The sequence below is a fragment of the Balaenoptera ricei genome, chromosome 10, assembly GCF_028023285.1.
Source record: "Balaenoptera ricei isolate mBalRic1 chromosome 10, mBalRic1.hap2, whole genome shotgun sequence".
NCBI classification, from domain to species: Eukaryota; Metazoa; Chordata; class Mammalia; order Artiodactyla; family Balaenopteridae; genus Balaenoptera; species Balaenoptera ricei.
The window spans coordinates 96994465-97013617 of record NC_082648.1 but is presented as its reverse complement, the minus strand read 5'-3'; the positions used below and the strand labels follow the sequence as shown (position 1 = coordinate 97013617).

The 19153-nt window shown below is 44.8% G+C and overlaps 1 protein-coding gene across 5 annotated transcripts; it reads right to left on the bottom strand.

Annotated features, from left to right (window-relative positions):
• Nucleotides 1-1523: 1523 nt before the first annotated feature.
• CBY1 (chibby 1, beta catenin antagonist) lies at nt 1524-17321 on the bottom strand. Of its 5 annotated transcripts, none has more exons than XM_059936977.1 (7): nt 17186-17321; nt 13416-13534; nt 7614-7663; nt 5021-5136; nt 3664-3769; nt 3461-3579; nt 1524-2189 (listed from the first exon to the last, which is right to left on the bottom strand). In XM_059936977.1, exons 4-7 carry the CDS (start codon nt 5096-5098, stop codon nt 2109-2111), a joined length of 384 nt encoding a protein of 127 aa, XP_059792960.1. In that variant the 5' UTR covers nt 5099-5136; nt 7614-7663; nt 13416-13534; nt 17186-17321; the 3' UTR covers nt 1524-2108. The 5 variants fall into 5 exon arrangements, with proteins under 5 accessions (XP_059792960.1, XP_059792962.1, XP_059792961.1 ...); XM_059936979.1 differs by having other exon boundaries at nt 13416-13531; XM_059936978.1 differs by lacking the exon at nt 7614-7663.
• Between the last annotated feature and the right edge of the window lie 1832 nt (nt 17322-19153).

Below are 19153 nucleotides of genomic sequence, written 5' to 3'. Positions count from 1 at the left end.
GTCCTAGCTCCTTCCCTCCCAGCTGTATCACCTTGCTGGGCTTGTTTCTTCATCTAAAAGCAGGGGATGACGATAACAAACTTGAAAAATTCTCATGAGAATTAGAAATATAGCCCTTCTTTGGTTTATGTCCCAATAAACCCATCATAAGTTGAAAACATAAGTCGAAAATGCATGTAATACTCCTAACCTACCAGACATCGTAGCTTAGCCAACTTACATGTGCTCAGAACACTTACATTAGCCTACAGGTGGGCAAAATCATCTAACACAAAGCCTATTTTACAAAAAGTGTTGAATATCTCATGTAATTTTTCGGATACTGTACTGAAATGAAAAACAGAATGGTTGTCTGGGTCCAGACTGGTTTTAAGTGTGTTGATTGTTTATCCTCGTGACTGCGTGCTGATGGGGAGCTGCAGCTCACTGCCACTGCCTCGTATCATGAGCATCGTATTGCATTTCGCTAGCCCGGAAAACTATCAAAATTCAAAATTCGAAGTACAGTTTATACTAAATGCGTATCACTTTTGTACCACCAAAGTCGAAAAATTGTAAGTTGAACCATCATAAGTCAGGGGGACTGTCTACAGATGTCTGGTATCCAGGGTGCAGGGTAAATGGTTGCTAATGATACTGGTCTAGGAATAGGCAAACTCTCAATTGCGCCTATCAACTGCATCTGAAGATTTACACCCTCATATAACATCCTTTTCCAATGTCTTCTGAATTAGTCTCGCCTATTATCAGGAAGGAAGGTTATGGGCTGGGGCTACAGATCGTTCTTCTCTATCCATCCGCCACGGAGCTGGCCCTGAGGATGGTCTACGCACAGCAGCCTCCATTTGAGGCAGCCCCCCACCCAGCTCCCCTCTTTCACTGTGGGCTGGGAATCAGCAGGCTCCCACATTTCTGCTGTCCGATCCTAGACCAGTTTCTGAACCTCCTGCGGTTTGGTTCCTTATCTGCCAGTAGGCATGCTGCCTGACAGGCCCTGCTCCACAGGGCTGAGCGGAGGAGGAAATGAGAGTGTGAGCACCATCCTGAGCCCCATCCAGGTGGGTGACAGGTGTTCTGACCTTAGTAGCCATCCCTGGTCTAGAGCCTGGGGCTCTGTGTCCCCACCCTCAGTGCCTCCCCCCTTGACTTTGGAAGCTCGACTCCCTCTTACTGCCTTTGTCTGGCTCCCTCCCCCAGCCAGAGAAGCCCAGCTCACTGGAAGACACAGATTCCCACTCCGGGAGAGCAGCCCCCCATCCCAACCACTCGGTCCCTGCCCGGTCCAGGCTAGTTCCAACACCCCGAAAGAGGAAGGCAGGGGAATCTGAGCAGAGAGACCGCTCTGTTCCAGATCAGCCTCTGCCAACGCCCAGGAAGCTGGAATGCTTCTCCTGCCGCGGTGACCTTCCCCCACAACCTAAAAGTTCTGTCTTTGGATGGAGCGTCGGAAGCTTAGAACCCAGCCTCCATTATTTACTTCTTCAAGAACTGATGTTTCTTTTTTCAGTCACTTCGGCCAGAGAGAGATTACAGAACATCATTTAATTTAAAAAAGTACGGTAAACAGGAAAGTAGCACAAAAATATAGTGTTGCCGTGGGAGGTCGGTGCTTGCTGCTGAGAAGCTGAAGCCAGAGGAGGCTGTGGATTTGGGGAACGCGTGTTCTTTAAAGGAGGGAGAGAGTGGCCTGAAGGGCAGAGAACCAGGAGGGCTCCTTATCTGAGACCCCTAACAACAAGGCTCTGTACACCTGATGCCGCACCACACACAACAGTGTGAGGGGATGATACGACGAACTCCGTCCGATGAGGGTGAGCCTGGGCTGCGGGCATTTGTGTGTTAAGTGACTGGAGAACACCCAAAGGCCTCCGTCACCCCAGACCTCCCTGAGGAGGCCTCCTTATGCTGTGAAGCACAGGACTGGCCTGGAATCCACTACGCTGTCACCTTCCTACTGTCGACCTAAGGGGGCCAGTGCCTTTGGCCCCATTATATGATACTCTCCCAGGACCTAATCCACTAGTTTGGTTAAAAATTCCCTCAGCCACATCCTCCTCTTCTGATGAATGGGTTTCCCCCTGTGCTCCTAACGGGTGTCTTTGGGGTCTTCATTTTCTCCGCCGGCTGACACTCTTCAGTTCATCCAGCTCCTTCTCCATTAAGTGGGATTCGGCGGTGGTCTCAGAGAGCTGGAAGTAGAGCAGCAAACCGTTATAAAGGAGGACGTTTCTGGGCTACGTTTCAGGTTGGCAAGGCCAGCCCTGCGCGCTGGGAGAAGCCCCACGGCATTTCCCTTAACGCTGCCGGCAGCCTCCACGACGGGAACCCCTTGGTAACTGGGCAGAAAGTAACCTCCTGATGACCCAGGGCCTCAAGCACTTGAAGAACATTCACCATCCATTCTATCAACATTTTTGATCACCTAGGATTGCGTGCCACTCACTGCGCGAAGGACACCAGGTTTCAGGGGAGGAAAAAGGCAAATACTGGTGATTTTAAGGTTAAAGGACTAAGGTCTAAGTTGCTTTTGAGTCGTGGCTCACGTAAAAATGTTTAAAAAAGCATGCCACTTCCCGCATCAGAATCCTTCAGTGGCCTTTAGAGGAGAGGGTGGAAGACACTCCAGGCAGGGATGGAGAGATACAAACTCCAGAGGTCAGCTTACTGTGAAACAGAAGAGCTGCACTTCCTGAGCAAGACACTATTCCAAGAGCTTTGCTTATATTATTAACTCACTAATGAGGCAGATCCTACTATCGTGCCCATTTTATTGCTGAAGATACTACGTTTCTTACAGATACAGAGCAGCTAAGTAACTTGCCTGAAGTCACACAGCCAGTGGTGGAGCTGGGCCAGGGACCTGGGCAGTTTAGCTCTAGACACATGCTCTTAACCACTGCAGTGTGTGCTCTCCTGCCTCTCAACCAACCGTCACACACACCCCTAGGCTCAACAGGTTACTGGGTTTTTAAAAGCCACAGGAAACCGATGCCAACGCAGAGAGTGCCCCTCGGCAGGTCTGCGCGGGGCACTGACTAATGGCTGCGTGGTGCAGGACCTTGTCCAGCCAGGAGCAGGCTGTCCTTCTTCCTGAATGCCTTCATCCCAGCCTCCATTCCCACCTTTATCTTTCCACATTCAGCTCAAATATCCCTTCCCCTGCAACATCCTCCTGACTGGACAGAAGGAATCTCTCTCCCCCATGTGTGGGTGCCAGGCCCCGGACAGACTCTGATCACTGCCCTTACCATGAGGCACTGTCACTGTGTTTACTGTCTATCTCCCCACTAGACTGGGAGCCCTGGAGGGTGGGGACTGCGTCTGATTTGGTTTTGCATCTTTGGATTCACAGCAATGTACCTGAGCAAACTGGCACTCGAGAGGTGTGGGCTGGCTGAAAGGACTCGCAGTGGACCTGCCCAAGGAGAGCCAAGGCTTCCCTCCCCCCCACCCTCCTCACCATGTCCAGCAGGATGTCCACCTTCAGCCGCAAGAGATTGTTCTCTTCCTCCAGCTGCTGGTTCCGCCTCCGGAGGCGCTGGGCCTCCCTCCGGTCCACGCCTCCGCTAATCCCTGTCTCTGGTGGAAGGACACAAGCAGCAGTCACAAGGGCGGTTTCCTTCCACCATCTTGCTGGGCAAAATGGTAGGAAATGCAGCCCACCTGCTATCCACTGGCCGTTTTCAAACTTCAGGCTCTGCCCAGCCAGGTTCATGGTGGGCATTCCATAGTCAAGGCCCAGCTCCACCTCCCGGGTCGACCGATCCAACTGTGGGGGAGACGCGCATGCTGGCTTCGGGAGGCCGGAGCACAGGGGCTCTAGGCCCAGCACCTCTCCTGCTAACGGTATGGTCCCAACAACTCATTTCTTCTCTATAATCCTTACCCAGCACATTTAGTAATTTTTTTAAAGTCAGAAAATTAAATAAGGTATCCCCAAAACTTTTAAACTATAAGAGAGAAGAAACGTACAGCTTTATACCATAGATATTTTCTGGAAAAGCTATATATGCTGAAATTTGCAAACTGAATTATTTCGTATCTACAGGGCACTTACCAGTTTAAGAAATCCTACTGTAAATTTTTAATAAAGTGAAAAATTCTTTTTAAATGTAATATGCCCGAGCTATCATTTGTTTCTTATGGAGCTACGTATGTCCTGGAAAAGGCATAAAATGCTAAGGCCCAATGAGTAGTAGTAGCTGTTCTTTAATGTGTTTTTCAGTGTTTCTACAGCTCACTGAGCGCCCGCCCTGCACCAGGACTGGTACTGGATATACAGAAATGAATGCAACCCCTCTGCCCTCAAGGAGCTCAGAAACTGTCTTTGGAGCTGTGATATATGCTTTTTTAAAAAAATTTTTATTTATTTATTTGTTTGTTTGTTTGTTTATGGCTGTGTTGGGTCTTCGTTTCTGTGCGAGGGCTTCCTCTAGTTGCGGCAAGTGGGGGTCACTCTTCATCGCGGTGCGCGGGCCTCTCACTATCGCGGCCTCTCTTGTTGCAGAGCACAGGCTCCAGACGCACAGGCTCAGCAATTGTGGCTCACGGGCCTAGTCGCTCTGCAGCATGTGGGATCTTCCCAGACCAGGGCTCGAACCCGTGTCCCCTGCATTGGCAGGCAGATTCTCAACCACTGCGCCACAAGGAAAGCCCTGATATATCCTTTTGAACGCTCTTAATGATAGCAAAACATCATCCTTTGAGAATAAATTTGATTCTTAGACATGACTAGAACTGATTCCTGGACAAGTCTTTGGAGTAAAGTGAAGTCAAATTGGATAACATCATTTGGTCCCCCAAATCATAATGAGGACGACTATCTTTTAAGGTTCTTCAACAAGCTCTGACAATAATTCCCAAAAAGGAGTTAAAAAATGTTTTCAGCAATAGCAATAATATGAATTAAAAGGATGCCCTCCCACGAGGATACCTCTGGAGGACCACACTTTCCATAAGAAACGAGGCTCAATGCTCCAGTCACGCTGCACACCAGGTTGAGCCCCGTGCTGACACTCACATTATGCAGGTTGGAGAGAGACGCAGACTTCCGAGGGGGCGTCTTCTTCGGACTGAATGTACTCCCAAAGAGAGGCATCTTTGGCCTGATGAAGGAAAGGTCAATGCTCCCTTCTCCTAGGGTCAGAAAAAGTCAGGGATACAAAGAGTTGGGTCAGTGACCTTGCGCCCCTGTCCTGGAATCATGAAAACACACATCTTATCATGCGGCCATTAACAATCCTGGGTAACAATCCTCAGCTCCCATGTGCTGAGTGCTCACTATGTGCTAGGCATAGTGCCAAAACCTTGGCAATATCTCAGGCCTCACAACCACTCTCTGTTTAGTTCCTTTTCCTATACCTATTTGACAGATGAGGTTTAGAAAGACTAAGGTCCTAAGTGTGAGCGAGTATTAGAACGCAGGTCTGTGTGGCTCTACAGTTCACGTTAACCACAGGCAAGTGCCTAACTGGCCTGTCTTAAGTTTTGTCACAAATTGGCATCACCAGATTTACACTCTAGGGCAAGGCATGTGATCCTACTTATTCATGAACACTGGTAAGACTCACAGCTAGGGTAACAGCTTCTACATATACTCCATTTTCAAGAAATGAAGCCTTTTCTGGGACTTGCCTTTTTGCTTTTTTATAGGTTTCTTTTAAAGTTTTCTTCGTTTTTCTTAAAATTTTATTTATTTTTTTTGGCTGCATTGGGTCTTCGTTGCTGCGCGCGGGCTTTCTCTAGTTGCAGCGAGCGGGGGCTACTCTTCGTTGTGGTGCACGGGCTTCTCATTGCAGTGGCTTCTCTTGTTGCGGAGCACGGGCTCTAGGCGCATGGGCTTTAGTAGCTGTGGCACGAGGGCTCAGCAGCTGTGGCTCACGGGCTCTAGAAAGCAGGCTCAGTAGTTGTGGCGCACGGGCTTAGTTGCTCTGCGGCATGTAGGATCTTCCCGGACCAGGGCTCGAACCTGTGCCCCCGCATTAGCAGGCAGATTCTTAACCACTGCACCACCAGGGAAGTACTATTGGTTCCTTTTTGATTAAAGAAGTTCTTAATTTTAATGGGATCTAACTTATCAAAAAATGTTTTTAATGATTAGTGTTTTTGTGTCCTATTTAAGAAATTTTTGCCTACTGTAAGGTCATGATATTTTCATATATTAACTTTTGGAAATTTTCTCTTTCGGCTTTCACATTTAGGACTATGACTCATCTGCAATTAACTTTTGTATGTGGTGTGGGGCAGGGTCACAGTTCATTTCTTCCCATGTATTACACAATTTTAATGTGTAATACAAAAATAGCTTAAAAAGATTCCCTCTAAGAAATTGTAGACCGATGATAACAATAATGAAAGCACAGGTGAGCAAAAAGAAAGTACCAGAGCTCTCCCTTTTCCTACTCCCAGGTATAAAAATCTTCCTTCACCACATTATGAGATAGAAATAGTAATGAGTTTATCATATCTGATAGGAAGTTGGCCAAAAAGAGAGGGAATCTCTCAAGACTATCTGCAACAAGGTTTTATGTCAACTATCATTAAAAGATAACTCATGGTAGGAATTAATCACAATTAGCAAGATACATATTAAATGAGAAAATGAAGAAGAAATTCTGTGCCGTTTTCAGTGATGCAGAAATTAACATCACTAAAATTAATGATAAAAGTTTAGAAGGTTCTTTGGAAGCTTTACAATACATATATACACTGTACAGAAATACATGCATATATGACTTATAAATAAATAAATAAGACATTTAGAGGTATGTGCTCATGAGAGTTTTACTGGCCTGTGTTTGTGATTAAAAACAGTGGTAGAGGGCGTCCCTGGTGGCGCAGTGGTTGAGAATTAGCCTTCCAATGCAGGGGACACGGGTTCGAGCCCTGGTCTGGGAAGATCCCACATGCCGTGGAGCAACTAGGCCCGTGAGCCACAACTACTGAGCCTGCGCGTCTGGAGCCTGTGCTCCGCAACAAGAGAGGCTGCAACAGTGAGAGGCCCACGCACCGCGATGAAGCCTGGCCCCCTCTTGCCGCAACTAGAGAAAGCCCAGGCACAGAAACGAAGACCCAACACAGCCAAAAATAAAGAAAGAAACAAACAAACAAACAGTGGTAGAGAGCCCTGAACCAAGATGGCAGAGTAGAAGGACGTGCTCTCACTCCCTCTTGCGAGAACACCAGAATCAGAACTAGCTGCTGGACAATCATCGACAGGAAGACACTGGAACTCACCAAAAAAGATACCCCACATCCAAAGACAAAGGAGAAGCCACAGTGAGATGGTAGGAGGGGCGCAATCACAGTAAAATCAAATCCCATAACTGCTGGGTGGGTGACTCACAGATTGGAGAACACTTATACCACAGAAGTCCACCCACTGGAGTGAAGGTTCTGAGCCCCATGACAGGCTTCCCAGTCTGGGGGTCCGGCAACAGGAGGAGGAATTCCTAGAGAATCAGACTTTGAAGGCTAGTGGGATTTGATTGCAGGACTTCGACAGGACTGGGGGAAACAGAGACCCCACTCTTGGAAGGGACACACAAAGTAGTGTGCACATTGGGACCCGGGGGAAGGAGCAGTGACCCCAGGGGAGACTGAACCAGACCTACCTGCTAGTGTTGGAGGGTCTCCTGCAGAGGCGGGGGGTGGCTGTGGCTCACTGTGGGGACAAGGACACTGGCAGCAGAAGTTCTGGGGAGTACTCCTTGGCATGAGCCCTCCCAGAGTCCTCCATTAGCCCCACCAAAGAGCCCAGGTAGCCTCCAGTGTTGGGTTGCCTCGGGCCAAACAACCAACAGGGAGGGAACGCTGGCCCACCCATCAGCAGCCAAGCAGATTAAAGTTTTGCTGAGCTCTGCCCACCAGAGCAACAGTCAGCTCTACCCACCACCAGTCCCTCCCATCACGAAACTTGCACAAGCCTCTTAGCCTCATCCACCAGATGAGGGCAGACAGCAGAAGCAAGAAGAACTACAATCCTGCAGCCTGTGGAACAAAAACCACATTCACAGAAAGATAGACAAGATGAAAAGGCAAAGGGCTATGTACCAGATGAAGGAACAAGATAAAACCCCAGAAAAACAACTAAATGAAGTGGAGATAGGCAACCTTCCAGAAAAAGAATTCAGAATAATGATAGTGAAGATGATCCAGGACCTTGGAAAAAGAATGGAAGCAAAGATCGAGAAGATGCAAGAAATGTTTAACAAAGACCTAGAAGAATTAAAGAACAAACAAACAGAGATGAACGATACAATACCCGAAATGAAAACTATACTAGAAGGAATCAATAGCAGAATAACTGAGGCAGAAGAATGGACAGGTGACCTGGAAGACAGAATGGTGGAATTCACTGCTGCAGAAGAGAATAAAGAAAAAAGAATGAAAAGAAATGAAGACAGCCTAAGAGACCTCTGGGACAACATTAAACGCAACAACATTTGCATTATAGGGGTCCCAGAAGGAGAAGAGAGAGAGAAAGGACCAGAGAAAATATTTGAAGAGATTAGTCGAAAACTTCCTTAACATGGGAAAGGAAATAGCCACCCAAGTCCAGGAAGCACAGAGAGTCCCATACAGGATAAACCCAAGGAGAAACACACCGAGACACATAGTAATCAAATTGGCAAAAATTAAAGACAAAGAAAAACTTATTGAAAGCAGCAAGGGAAAAATGACAACATACAAGGGAACTCCCATAAGGTTAACAGCTGATTTCTCAGCAGAAACTCTACAAGCCAGAAGGGAGTGGCATGATATACTTAAAGTGATGAAAGGGAAGAACCTACAACCAAGATCACTGTACCCGGCAAGGATCTCATTCAGATTTGATGGAGAAATCAAAAGCTTTACAGACAAGCAAAAGCTAAGAGAATTCAGCACCACCAAACCAACTGTACAACAAATGCTAAAGGAACTTCTCTAAGTGGGAAACACCAGAGAAGAAAAGGACCTACAAAAACAAACCCAAAACAATTAAGAAAATGGTCACAGGAAGATACATATCGATAATTACCTTAAACGTGAATGGATTAAATACTCCAACCAAAAGACACAGGCTTGCTGAATGGATACAAAAACAAGACCCATATATATGCTGTCTACAAGAGACCCATTTCAGACCTGGGGACACATACAGACTGAAAGTGAGGGGATGGAAAAAGATATTCCATGCAAATGGAAATCAGAAGAAAGCTGGAGTAGCTATACTCATATCCGATAAAATAGATTTTAAAATAAAGAATGTTACAAGAGACAAGGAAGGACACTACATAATGATCAAAGGATCAATCCAAGAAGAACATAAAACAATTATAAATATATATGCACCCAACATAGGAGCACCTCAATACATAAGGCAACTGCTAACAGCTATAAAAGAGGAAATTGACAGTAACACAATAATAGTGGGGGACTTTAACACCTCACTTACCCCAATGGACAGATCATCCAAAATGAAAATAAATAAGGAAACAGAAGCTTTAAATGACACAATAGACCAGATAGATTTAACTGATATTTATAAGACATTCCATCTAAAAACAGCAGATTACACTTTCTTCTCAAGTGCGCACGGAACATTCTCTAGGATATATCACATCTTGGGTCACAAATCAAGCCCCAGTAAATTTAAGAAAATTGAAATCATATCAAGCATCTTTTCTGACCACAACATTATGAGAATAGAAATGAATTACAGGGAAAAAAACGTAAAGAACACAAACACATGGAGGCTAAACAATACGTTACTAAATAACCAAGAGATCACTGAAGAAATCAAAGGGAAATCAGAAAATACCTAGAGACAAATGACAATGAAAACACAACGATCCAAAACCTATGGGATGCAGCAAAAGCAGTTCTAAGAGGGAAGTTTATAGCTATACAATCCTACCTCAAGAAACAAGAAAAATCTCAAATAAACAATCTAAACTTACACCTAAAGGAACTAGAGAAAGAAGAACAAACAAAGCCCAAAGTTAGCAGAAGGAAAGAAATCATAAAGATCAGAGCAGAAATAAATGAAATAGAAACAAAGAAAACAATAGCCAAGATCAATAAAACTAAAAGCTGGTTCTTTGAGAAGGTAAACAAAATTGATAAACCATTAGCCAGACTCATCAAGAAAAAGAGGGAGAGGACTCGAATCAATAAACTTAGAAATGAAAAAGGAGAAGTTACAACAGACACCGCAGAAATACAAAGCATCCTAAGAGACTACTACAAGCAACTCTATGTCAATAAAATGGACCACCTGGAAGAAATGGACAAATTCTTAGAAAGGTATAACCTTCCAAGACTGAACCAGGAAGAAATAGAAAATATGAACAGACCAATCACAAGTAATGAAATTGAAACTGTGATTAAAAATCTTCCAACAGGGCTTCCCTGGTGGCGCAGTGGTTGAGAGTCTGCCTGCCAATGCAGGGGACACAGGTTCGTACCCTGGTCTGGGAGGATCCCACATGCCACAGAGCAACTAGGCCCGTGAGCCACAACTACTGAGCCTGTGCGTCTGGAGCTTGTGCTCTGCAACAAGAGAGGCCGCCATAGTGAGAGGCCCGCGCTCTGCGATGAAGAGTGGCCCCCACTTGCCACAACTAGAGAAGGCCCTTGCACAGAAATGAAGACCCAACAGAAACAAAAATAAATAAATAAATAAATAAAAAATAAAAATAAAGGAATTCCTTAAAAAAAAAAAAAAATCTTCCAACAAACAAAAGTCCAGGACCAGATGGCTTCATGGGTGAATTCTATTAAACATTTAGAGAAAAGCTAACACTCATCCTTCTCAAACTCTTCCAAAAAATTGCAGAGGAAGGAACACTCCCAAACTCATCCTATGAGGCCACTATCACGCTGATACCAAAATCAGAGAAAGATACTACAAAAAAAGAAAATTACAGACCAATATCACTGATGAATATAGATGCAAAAATCCTCAACAAAACACTAGCAAACAGAATCCAACAACACATTAAAAGGATCATACACCATAATCAAGTGGGATTTATCCCAGGGATGGAAGGATTCTTCAATACATGCAAATCAATCAATGTGATACACCATATTAACAAATTGAAGAAGAAAAACCATATGATCATCTCAATAGATGCAGAAAAAGCTTTTGACAAAATTCAACACCCATTTATGCTAAAAACTCTCCAGAAAGTGGGCATAGAGGGAACCTACCTCAACATAATAAAGGCCATATACAACAAACCCACAGCAAACATCATTCTCAATGGTGAAAAACTGAAAGCATTTCCTCTAAGATTAGGAACAAGACAAGGATGTCCACTCTCACCACTATTATTCAACATAGTTTTGGAAGTCCTAGCCATGGCAATCAGAGAAGAAAAAGAAACAAAAGGAATACAAATTGCAAAAGAAGAAGTAAAACTGTCACTGTTTGCAGATGACATGATACTATACATACAGAATCCCAAAAATGCCACCAGAAAACTACTAGATCTAATCATTGAATTTGGTAAAGTTGCAGTTTACAAAATTAATGCACAGAAATCTTTTGCATTCCTATGTACACTAATGATGAAAAATCTAAAAGAGAAATTAAGGAAACACTCCCATTTACCATTGCAACAAAAAGAATAAAATACCTAGGAATAAACCTACCTAGGGAGACAAAAGACCTGTATGCAGAAAACTGTAAGACACTGATGAAAGAAATTAAAGATGATACCAACAGATGGAGAGATATACCATGTTCTTGGATTGGAAGAATCAATATTGTGAAAATGACTATACCACCCAAAGCAATCTACAGATTCAATGCAATCCCTATCAAATTACCAATGGCATTTTTTTACGGAACTAGAACAAAAATTCTTAAAATTTGTATGGAGACACAAAAGACCCCGAATAGCCAAAGCAGTCTTGAGGGAAAAAAACAGAGCTGGACGACTTCAGACTATACTACAAAGCTACAGTAATCAAGACAATATGGTACTGGCACAAAAACAGAAACATAGATCAATGGAACAAGATAGAAATCCCAGAGATAAACCCACGCACCTATGGTCAACTAATCTATCACAAAGGAGGCAAGGATATACAATGGAGAGAAGACCGTCTCTTCAATAAGTGGTGCTGGGAAAACTGGACAGCTACATGTAAAAGAATGAAATTAGAACACTCCCTAACACCATACACAAAAATAAACTCAAAATGGATTAGAGACCTAAATGTAAGACCAGACACTGTAACACTCTTAGAGGAAAACGTAGGAAGAACACTCTTTGACATAAATCACAGCAAGGTCTTTTTTGATCCACCTCCTAGAGTAATGGAAATAAAAACAAAAATAAACAATTGGGACCTAATGAAACTTCAAAGCTTTTGCATAAACAAGACGAAAAGACACCCCTCAGAATGGGAGAAAATATTTGCAAACGAGTCAATGGACAAAGGATTAATCTCCAAAATATATAAACAGCTCATGAAGCTCAGTATTAAAAAAAACAAACAACCCAATCCAAAAATGGGCAGAAGACCTAAATAGACATTTCTCCAAAGAAGTCATACAGATGGCCAAGAAGCACATGAAAAGCTGCTCAACATCACTAATTATTAGAGAAATGCAAATCAAAACTACAATGAGGTACCACCTCACACCAGTTAGAATGGGCGTCATCAGAAAATCTACAAACAACAAATGCTGGAGAGGGTGTGGAGAAAAGGGAACCCTTTGCACTGTTGGTGGGAATGTAAATTGCTACAGCCACTATGGAGAACAGTATCAAGGTTCCTTAAAAAACTAAAAATAAAATTACCATATGATCCAGCAATCCCACTACTGGGCATATACCCAGAGAAAACCATAATTCAAAAAGACAACATGCACCCCAATGTTCATTGCAGCACTATTTACAGTAGCCAGGCTATGGAAGCAACCTAAATGTCCATCGACAGACGAATGGATAAAGAAGATGTGGTACATATATACAATAGAACATTACTCAGCCATAAAAAGGAACGAAATTGGGTCATTTGTTGAGACATGGATGGATCTAGAGACTGTCATACAGAGTGAAGAAAGTCAGAGAGAGAAAAACAAATATCATATATTAATGCATATATGTGGAACCTAGAAAAATGGTACAGATGAACCAGTCTGCAGGGCAGAAATTGAGACACATGTAGAGAACAAACGTATGGACACCAAGGGGGGAAAGCGGCGGGGGTGGTGGGGGTGGTGGTGTGATGAATTGGGCGATTGGGATTGACATGTATACACTGATGTGTATAAAACTGATGACTAATAAGAACCTGCTGTATAAAAAAATAAATTAAATAAAATTCCAAAAAAACCCACAAACAAATAGCGGTAGACCCACGACCTGGAAGACGGCATTTGGGCTGGGGCACAACACTTTAGGACTTGGACAAACCAGAATGATTCCAGCTTGGTGGTGGACGGGACAGCACTGAGGACTAAGATGATGAGGGAATTTGAAGCTGTGCTACCATGTCATCCTAAGCACAGTGGAAGCTCCTGGCATTGTTTCTGCTGGAAAAAAGAAAAAGGGTGGAAGAGGGAAGACAATTAATCTTATGTCTACAGAGGGCGGAACAGGAATGAAATGGGAATATCTAGGAAGAAAGATTTTTTTTAAATTAATTAATTAATTAATTTTTAGCTGTGTTGGGTCTTCATTGCTGTGCGTGGGCTTTCTCTAGTTGCGGTGAGCGGGGGCTACTCTTTGTTGCGGTGTGCAGGGTTCTCATTGTCATGGCTTCTCTTGTTGCGGAGCACGGGCTCTAGGTGCGCAGGCTTCAGTAGTTGTGGCATGTGGGCTCAGTAGTTGTGGCTTGCGGGCTCTAGACCTAGACCTCAGGCTCAGTAGTTGTGGCACACAGGCTTAGTTGCTCCGCGGCATGTGGGATCTTCCCGGGCCAGGGCTCGAACCTGTGTCCTTTGCATTGGCAGGCAGATTCTTAACCACTGCACCACCACGGAAGCCCCAGGAAGAAAGATTTTTAACTCAAAAAAGAAAAGGTCACAACAAAAACTAACTAATATCACTTCCTACGTATCCACTAGGGTTTGGACACAATGCTGGGCACACTTCATAATTTTCTTTTATTCCTTGTAGTAACCCCATAAGGTAATTTTCCTGTCCATATCAGAGATGAGAAAACTAGGGCTCGGAGAAGTTATCCAATTTTCCCAAGGTCCACAGCCATGGTCAGCTGGCTAAAGATGTGTATCAAATTATCCTCGTATTAATAACTTGTGGGGGGGACTTCCCTGGTGGCACATTGGTTAAGAATCCTCCTGCCAGTGTAGGGCACATGGGTTCGATCCCTGGTCTGGGAAGATCCCACATGCTGCGGAGCAACTATGCCCGTGCACCACCACTACTGAGCCTGCACTCTAGAGCCCACAAGCCACAACTACTGAGCCTGCGTGCTGCAACTACTGAAGCCCGTGTGCCTAGAGCCCGTGCTCCGCAACAAGAGAAGCCACCGCAATGAGAAGCCTGCACACCGCAACAAAGAGCAGCCCCCACTTGCCGCAACTAGAGAAAGCCCACGTGCAGCAATGAAGACCCAACGCAGCCATAAATTAATTAATTAATTAATTAATTAATAAAATTTAAAAATTTTTTTAAATTTTTAAAAATTAAAAAAAAAATTTAATTAAAAATTTTTAAATTTAAAAAATCAAAAGATAAATTAAAAATTAAAAAAAACTTATGGGGTACATCATAAAAGGAAGCATTTTCATCCATCACACTGGCAAAATTTAAGAGCTCAATAATATCCAATGCTGGTGAGGGTATGGAGAAAAAGATACTTTCATTTACTCTTCGTGGAAACATATAAAATGCTATCATTTTTTTCAATTAGGCAAAACCTAGCAAAGTTTTTCATGTGCATACTTTTTGGGCAGCAAATCTGCTTCTAAAAACTCTCCTCCAGAAAGAATTGGACATGTTCACACAAATATTCTTTACTGTTGATAACAGTGCAAAATAAGAAACAATCCAAAATGCCTACCAATGGTTGGTGTAGCCAAATACATCGTGGCACATTCTTATAAGGGAGTACTAGCCGGCAAGTAAAGACAGAGAGACAGCTGTACATGGACCACTCTAACATTAAAAAAGCAAGCGAGGGACTTCCTTGGTGGCGCAGTGGTTAAGAACCTGCCTGCCAACGCAGGGCACATGGGTTCGAGCCCTGTTCCAGGAAGATCCCACATGCCGCGGAGCAACTAAGCCCGTGCACCACAACTGCTGAGGCTGCGCTCTAGAGCCCGAGAACCACAACTACTGAGCCCACATGCCTAGAGCCCGTGCTCCACAACGAGAAGCCACCGCAACGAGAAGTCTGCGCACCGCAACGAAGAGTAGCCTCCGCTCGCTGCAACCAGAGAAAGCCCGCCCACAGCAACGAAGACCAAACGCAGCCAAAAATAAATTAATTAATTAATTAAAAAAAAAAAAAGCAAGCAACAGAACAATGTGTAGACTATAATCTCACATGACAAGACAAAAAGAAAATTAAAAGCGAGAATATAGGTCGCTAAATAAAAAAGATTTGGAGGGATAAACTGCACACAGTGGTTAAATCTGGGAAAGAAAGTAGGATGGCTGACTCGACTGAATTTGCCATTTTTAAAAACTTTTAATTTTAATTCTAATTTTTTTTGGCCGAGTCGCGCAGCTTGCAGGATCTTAACTCCCCAACTAGGGATGGAACCTGGGTCCCTGGCAGTGAGAGCACCGAGTCCTAACCACTGGACCATCAGGGAATTCCCTGAATTTGCCATTTTAAAGGTTAAAAAAAAAAAAAAAAAAGCCTAATAATGGCAATTTCATGTTACAATATAAAGTTAGATTAAAGAACCATATTTCTGGATTTAATAAATTATTACAATGATAATATATCCATATATTACTTATGAAAAAACAAACCAAACAAATGAACAAAAAACCAGATGAAAAGCAGTCCCTGCCCCTCCAAGATCTGGAGATATTTGAAGAAGGAAAAATAAGCCAAGTTGTTCTTGCAAAGCCCACAATGGTGCTAAGAGCACTAAGCCTGAGCATATCACCTGGACACAACAGACCAAGTTCTAGGCCTGGATCTGCCCCTCAGTTGCCTGCTAAACCCTGGCCAAGTAACTTTATTTCTCCAGGTTTTAACAAGGGCACTTCACGCATGACCTCACTCATTCTCACAACACTTAAGCCAAGCACCGTCACCAATATATTACAGATGAGGAAAAGGAAGGGTCTGGACTAGCTTTTAAGTCAGATCCACTCATCTACAAACAACTCTGGCTGAGATCCTGGGATCCTAGAATATTAGTGTGGACCAAGAGGTCCCAGCTGTACCCTTGGCCCAAGGAAGCCTTCTTTCCAGTGAAACTCGCTGGAGAGAAAGGGCTCAGCACAAAGGAGAGCTTCTAGGTTCCAACCATTGCTCTGCTTCTCAACCCCAGTGGGACCCTGCAACTTACCTTCCCTGGGCCCCGAGGGTAACAATAGTACCCACTCACAGACTGTTTTGTGCTTCAGTGTTTTTAAAAAACGGTGGCATTTGATGCTCACAACAACCCTAGCAGAAGTAGATCAAGTAGTTTGTTCCCGTCTACAGATCAGAAAACTGAGGCTTAGAGAAGTTAAGTAACTTGCTCCCAATCACGCCGTGGGAAGGCGGTGGAATTGGGCTTCAAATAAGGTCTACTCCTCTGCGCTGATGATAATAATCACTTCAACACTGTGCAACGCTTTACAGTTTGCAAATGGGCCATAAAATACATTATCTTATTTTAATCTAACAAGAAGGTGAGGAAGCAGTCTCTCGCTTTCATCGGACTCTCAAAGAGTTCAGAGCCAACCAAGTATAAGCCACGCAGGTACACGCCCACCCAGGGCTGTTAACTAACGGTAGCAAACACACGTTCATTCGCATGCTCTGGTTAATCACCTTCACAGCTGACTTACGAGAAGAATTACCACCCCAATTTACAAACGAGGAAACACACTTGGATAAAGGAGGTGACGGGCCTGCGGTAAACCCGGCCCCCGCCCCCTGCTCCGCGCCCTCCGGCTGCCCCAGCTGCGGGGAGGCCCTGGGTACCCTGGGGAACGCCCGGGTGTCCCAACCCTCCTCGGGCCCTCGGGCGACGCCGGGCTCGGAGACGTACCTGACGTGCCCCGGAAGCTGAAGTTCCAAGAGAACCCCCCGACCTCCCGCTAGGTACCCAGCAGAGGCCGCGTCCCCCGCCACGACCTCGACCACTGGCACCTCCTCTCCGCCGGCCGCGCGCACGCGCACACGCAGCCACGCTGGGCTCTACCACCGAGGGAGGTGGGGGTGCCCGGCACGGCACGGTCCCCAACGCGAGCCTACGCGAAGCACCAGAAACTCTTGAGGACTACCCCCGATATATTTAATAGACTCCACAAAGGCAGTGTCTTCTGCAGTCACTTCCATGCCCCGTGCTATGGGCTAGGACGAGGAACCACACTCACCCTACCCACAAACCCCTGGGTCTGGTCTCCCCCGCCTACCGGGGCCGTCGCCGTGGTAACGGCGTCTCGTGGACGAGGTGGAGGCTCGCCACGCCTCCGTTGTCGTGGGAAAGGTGCGCGTGGTGGCTGCGGCCCGCGTTGCCTGGAGAACGTCAGGACTTACAAACGCAAAATGGGCCTCTCCCCGACGTCCCTCCTCCTCTTCCTCCTCCCAGACCACAAAACAAAGGGCACCCCTTCCTGGTGGTTGTGGGCACAACGGGTGTCGGGTGTCCCATCCAGAACTTTACAGGGTCCCCTGAGGGAGCCGTGGCGGAATCGGCCCCGAGTTCGTCGGATTCCGCCTATGTCTTCAGGTAAGATGAACAGACAGACAGTGACCCTGCCTGCCAGCCTCCCCACGCCGGGCCTCTCATCGGCTTTGACGGGCAGGGGAACCTGAGGTCAGGGGCCGCTTCAAGGTCGCACAGTGAGCAAGGGGCAGAGAACTGCTCGAGAATCAACTCTAGATCTCCTAAAATCCTAACTGTGTGTATTACTGGTTCCATTTGACAAATGAAGAAACTCCGGGTCATTCAAGGGATATTTACTGGCTGCTTAGTGAGTGCACCAGGTCATCCATCCAGTGAGGGGCAGGACCCATAGGTCTCTGGCTCCAAGTGCAGTTTTCTTCCAACTACACGTTACTTCATTGAAAAGGGGAGAGTTCCGTGTCCTAGAACCAAACCACATGGTCTAACCCAGCACAGTCCAAAGGAAACATAATGTGGGCCACATATATAATTTAGAATTTTCTAGTAGCCATATTTTTTAAAAATTAAAAAAAAAATCAGGTGATGTTAATATGAATAATGTTTTAACTCATATGTCCCAAATATGATCATTTCAACATACAATCAATATTTTAAAGTTTATTCTGCTTCAGTTTTTAAATTTTAATTAGCTAAAATTAAGATTTTAGTGTTTCGGTCACACTAACCAAATTCCAAGGGCTCAATTGTTGCATGTGGCTAGTGGCTACTGTGATGCACCGGTCTAGTCTTTTCCTGTCTTTCTACTGTGTGTCCCTCTGCTTGGGTGGTATTTCCCCTCCCCACTTATCTGATTAACTCCTGCTCTTCCTTCAAGTCTTGACTCCCTTGACTAGGTCGTTATCCACTACTATGTCGTCTCTCACAGCACTGTGTCCCTCCCTTTGAAGCAGTGGTCAGTTATAATTCATGGTTATGTATATAATTAATTATCACTTGTCACCCCTAGTAGACATAAGCTCCATTAAGGCAGGGATAAAGTCTGGTTTAGCTCACCATCCTGTCCGCAAGTAGGGACACATCGCTGGCTGTGTTGGGCAGTCAGTAAGTAGTCATTTAATGACTGAAGTTTAAACGGAACAAAAGTCTGTCTGACTCCAAAGTCAGCATTGTTTTAACTTGTTTAACGTGTTTAAGTTAAAATGTGTTAACTTTAAACAAGGGACTTTCAAATCTCAGCTGCCAGAATATGTGCTCCATGAGGGCAGAACGTTTTTTATTCTTCCACTCACCTGCCCCTAATATACAGCACAGTGCTGGGCACGGGGTGGATATTCAATAAAGTTAGTTTGCTCCCCCACCCATTTATTCTCCCCAAATAGTGACAGT

What these genes read in the sequence shown, in the direction of transcription:
- CBY1 (XM_059936976.1), bottom strand. Translation starts at nt 7,716, where the DNA reads ATGCCAAGGAGTACTCCCCAGAACTTCTGCTGCCAGTGTCCTTGTCCC. An exon ending in AAACGGCCAGTGGATAGCAG is followed by an intron (nt 3,580 to 3,663) that starts GTGGGCTGCATT and finishes TCCTTCCACCAG; the next exon opens with AGACAGGGATTAGCGGAGGC. An exon ending in TGGACATCCTGCTGGACATG is followed by an intron (nt 2,190 to 3,460) that starts GTGAGGAGGGTG and finishes CTCTACTTCCAG; the next exon opens with CTCTCTGAGACCACCGCCGA.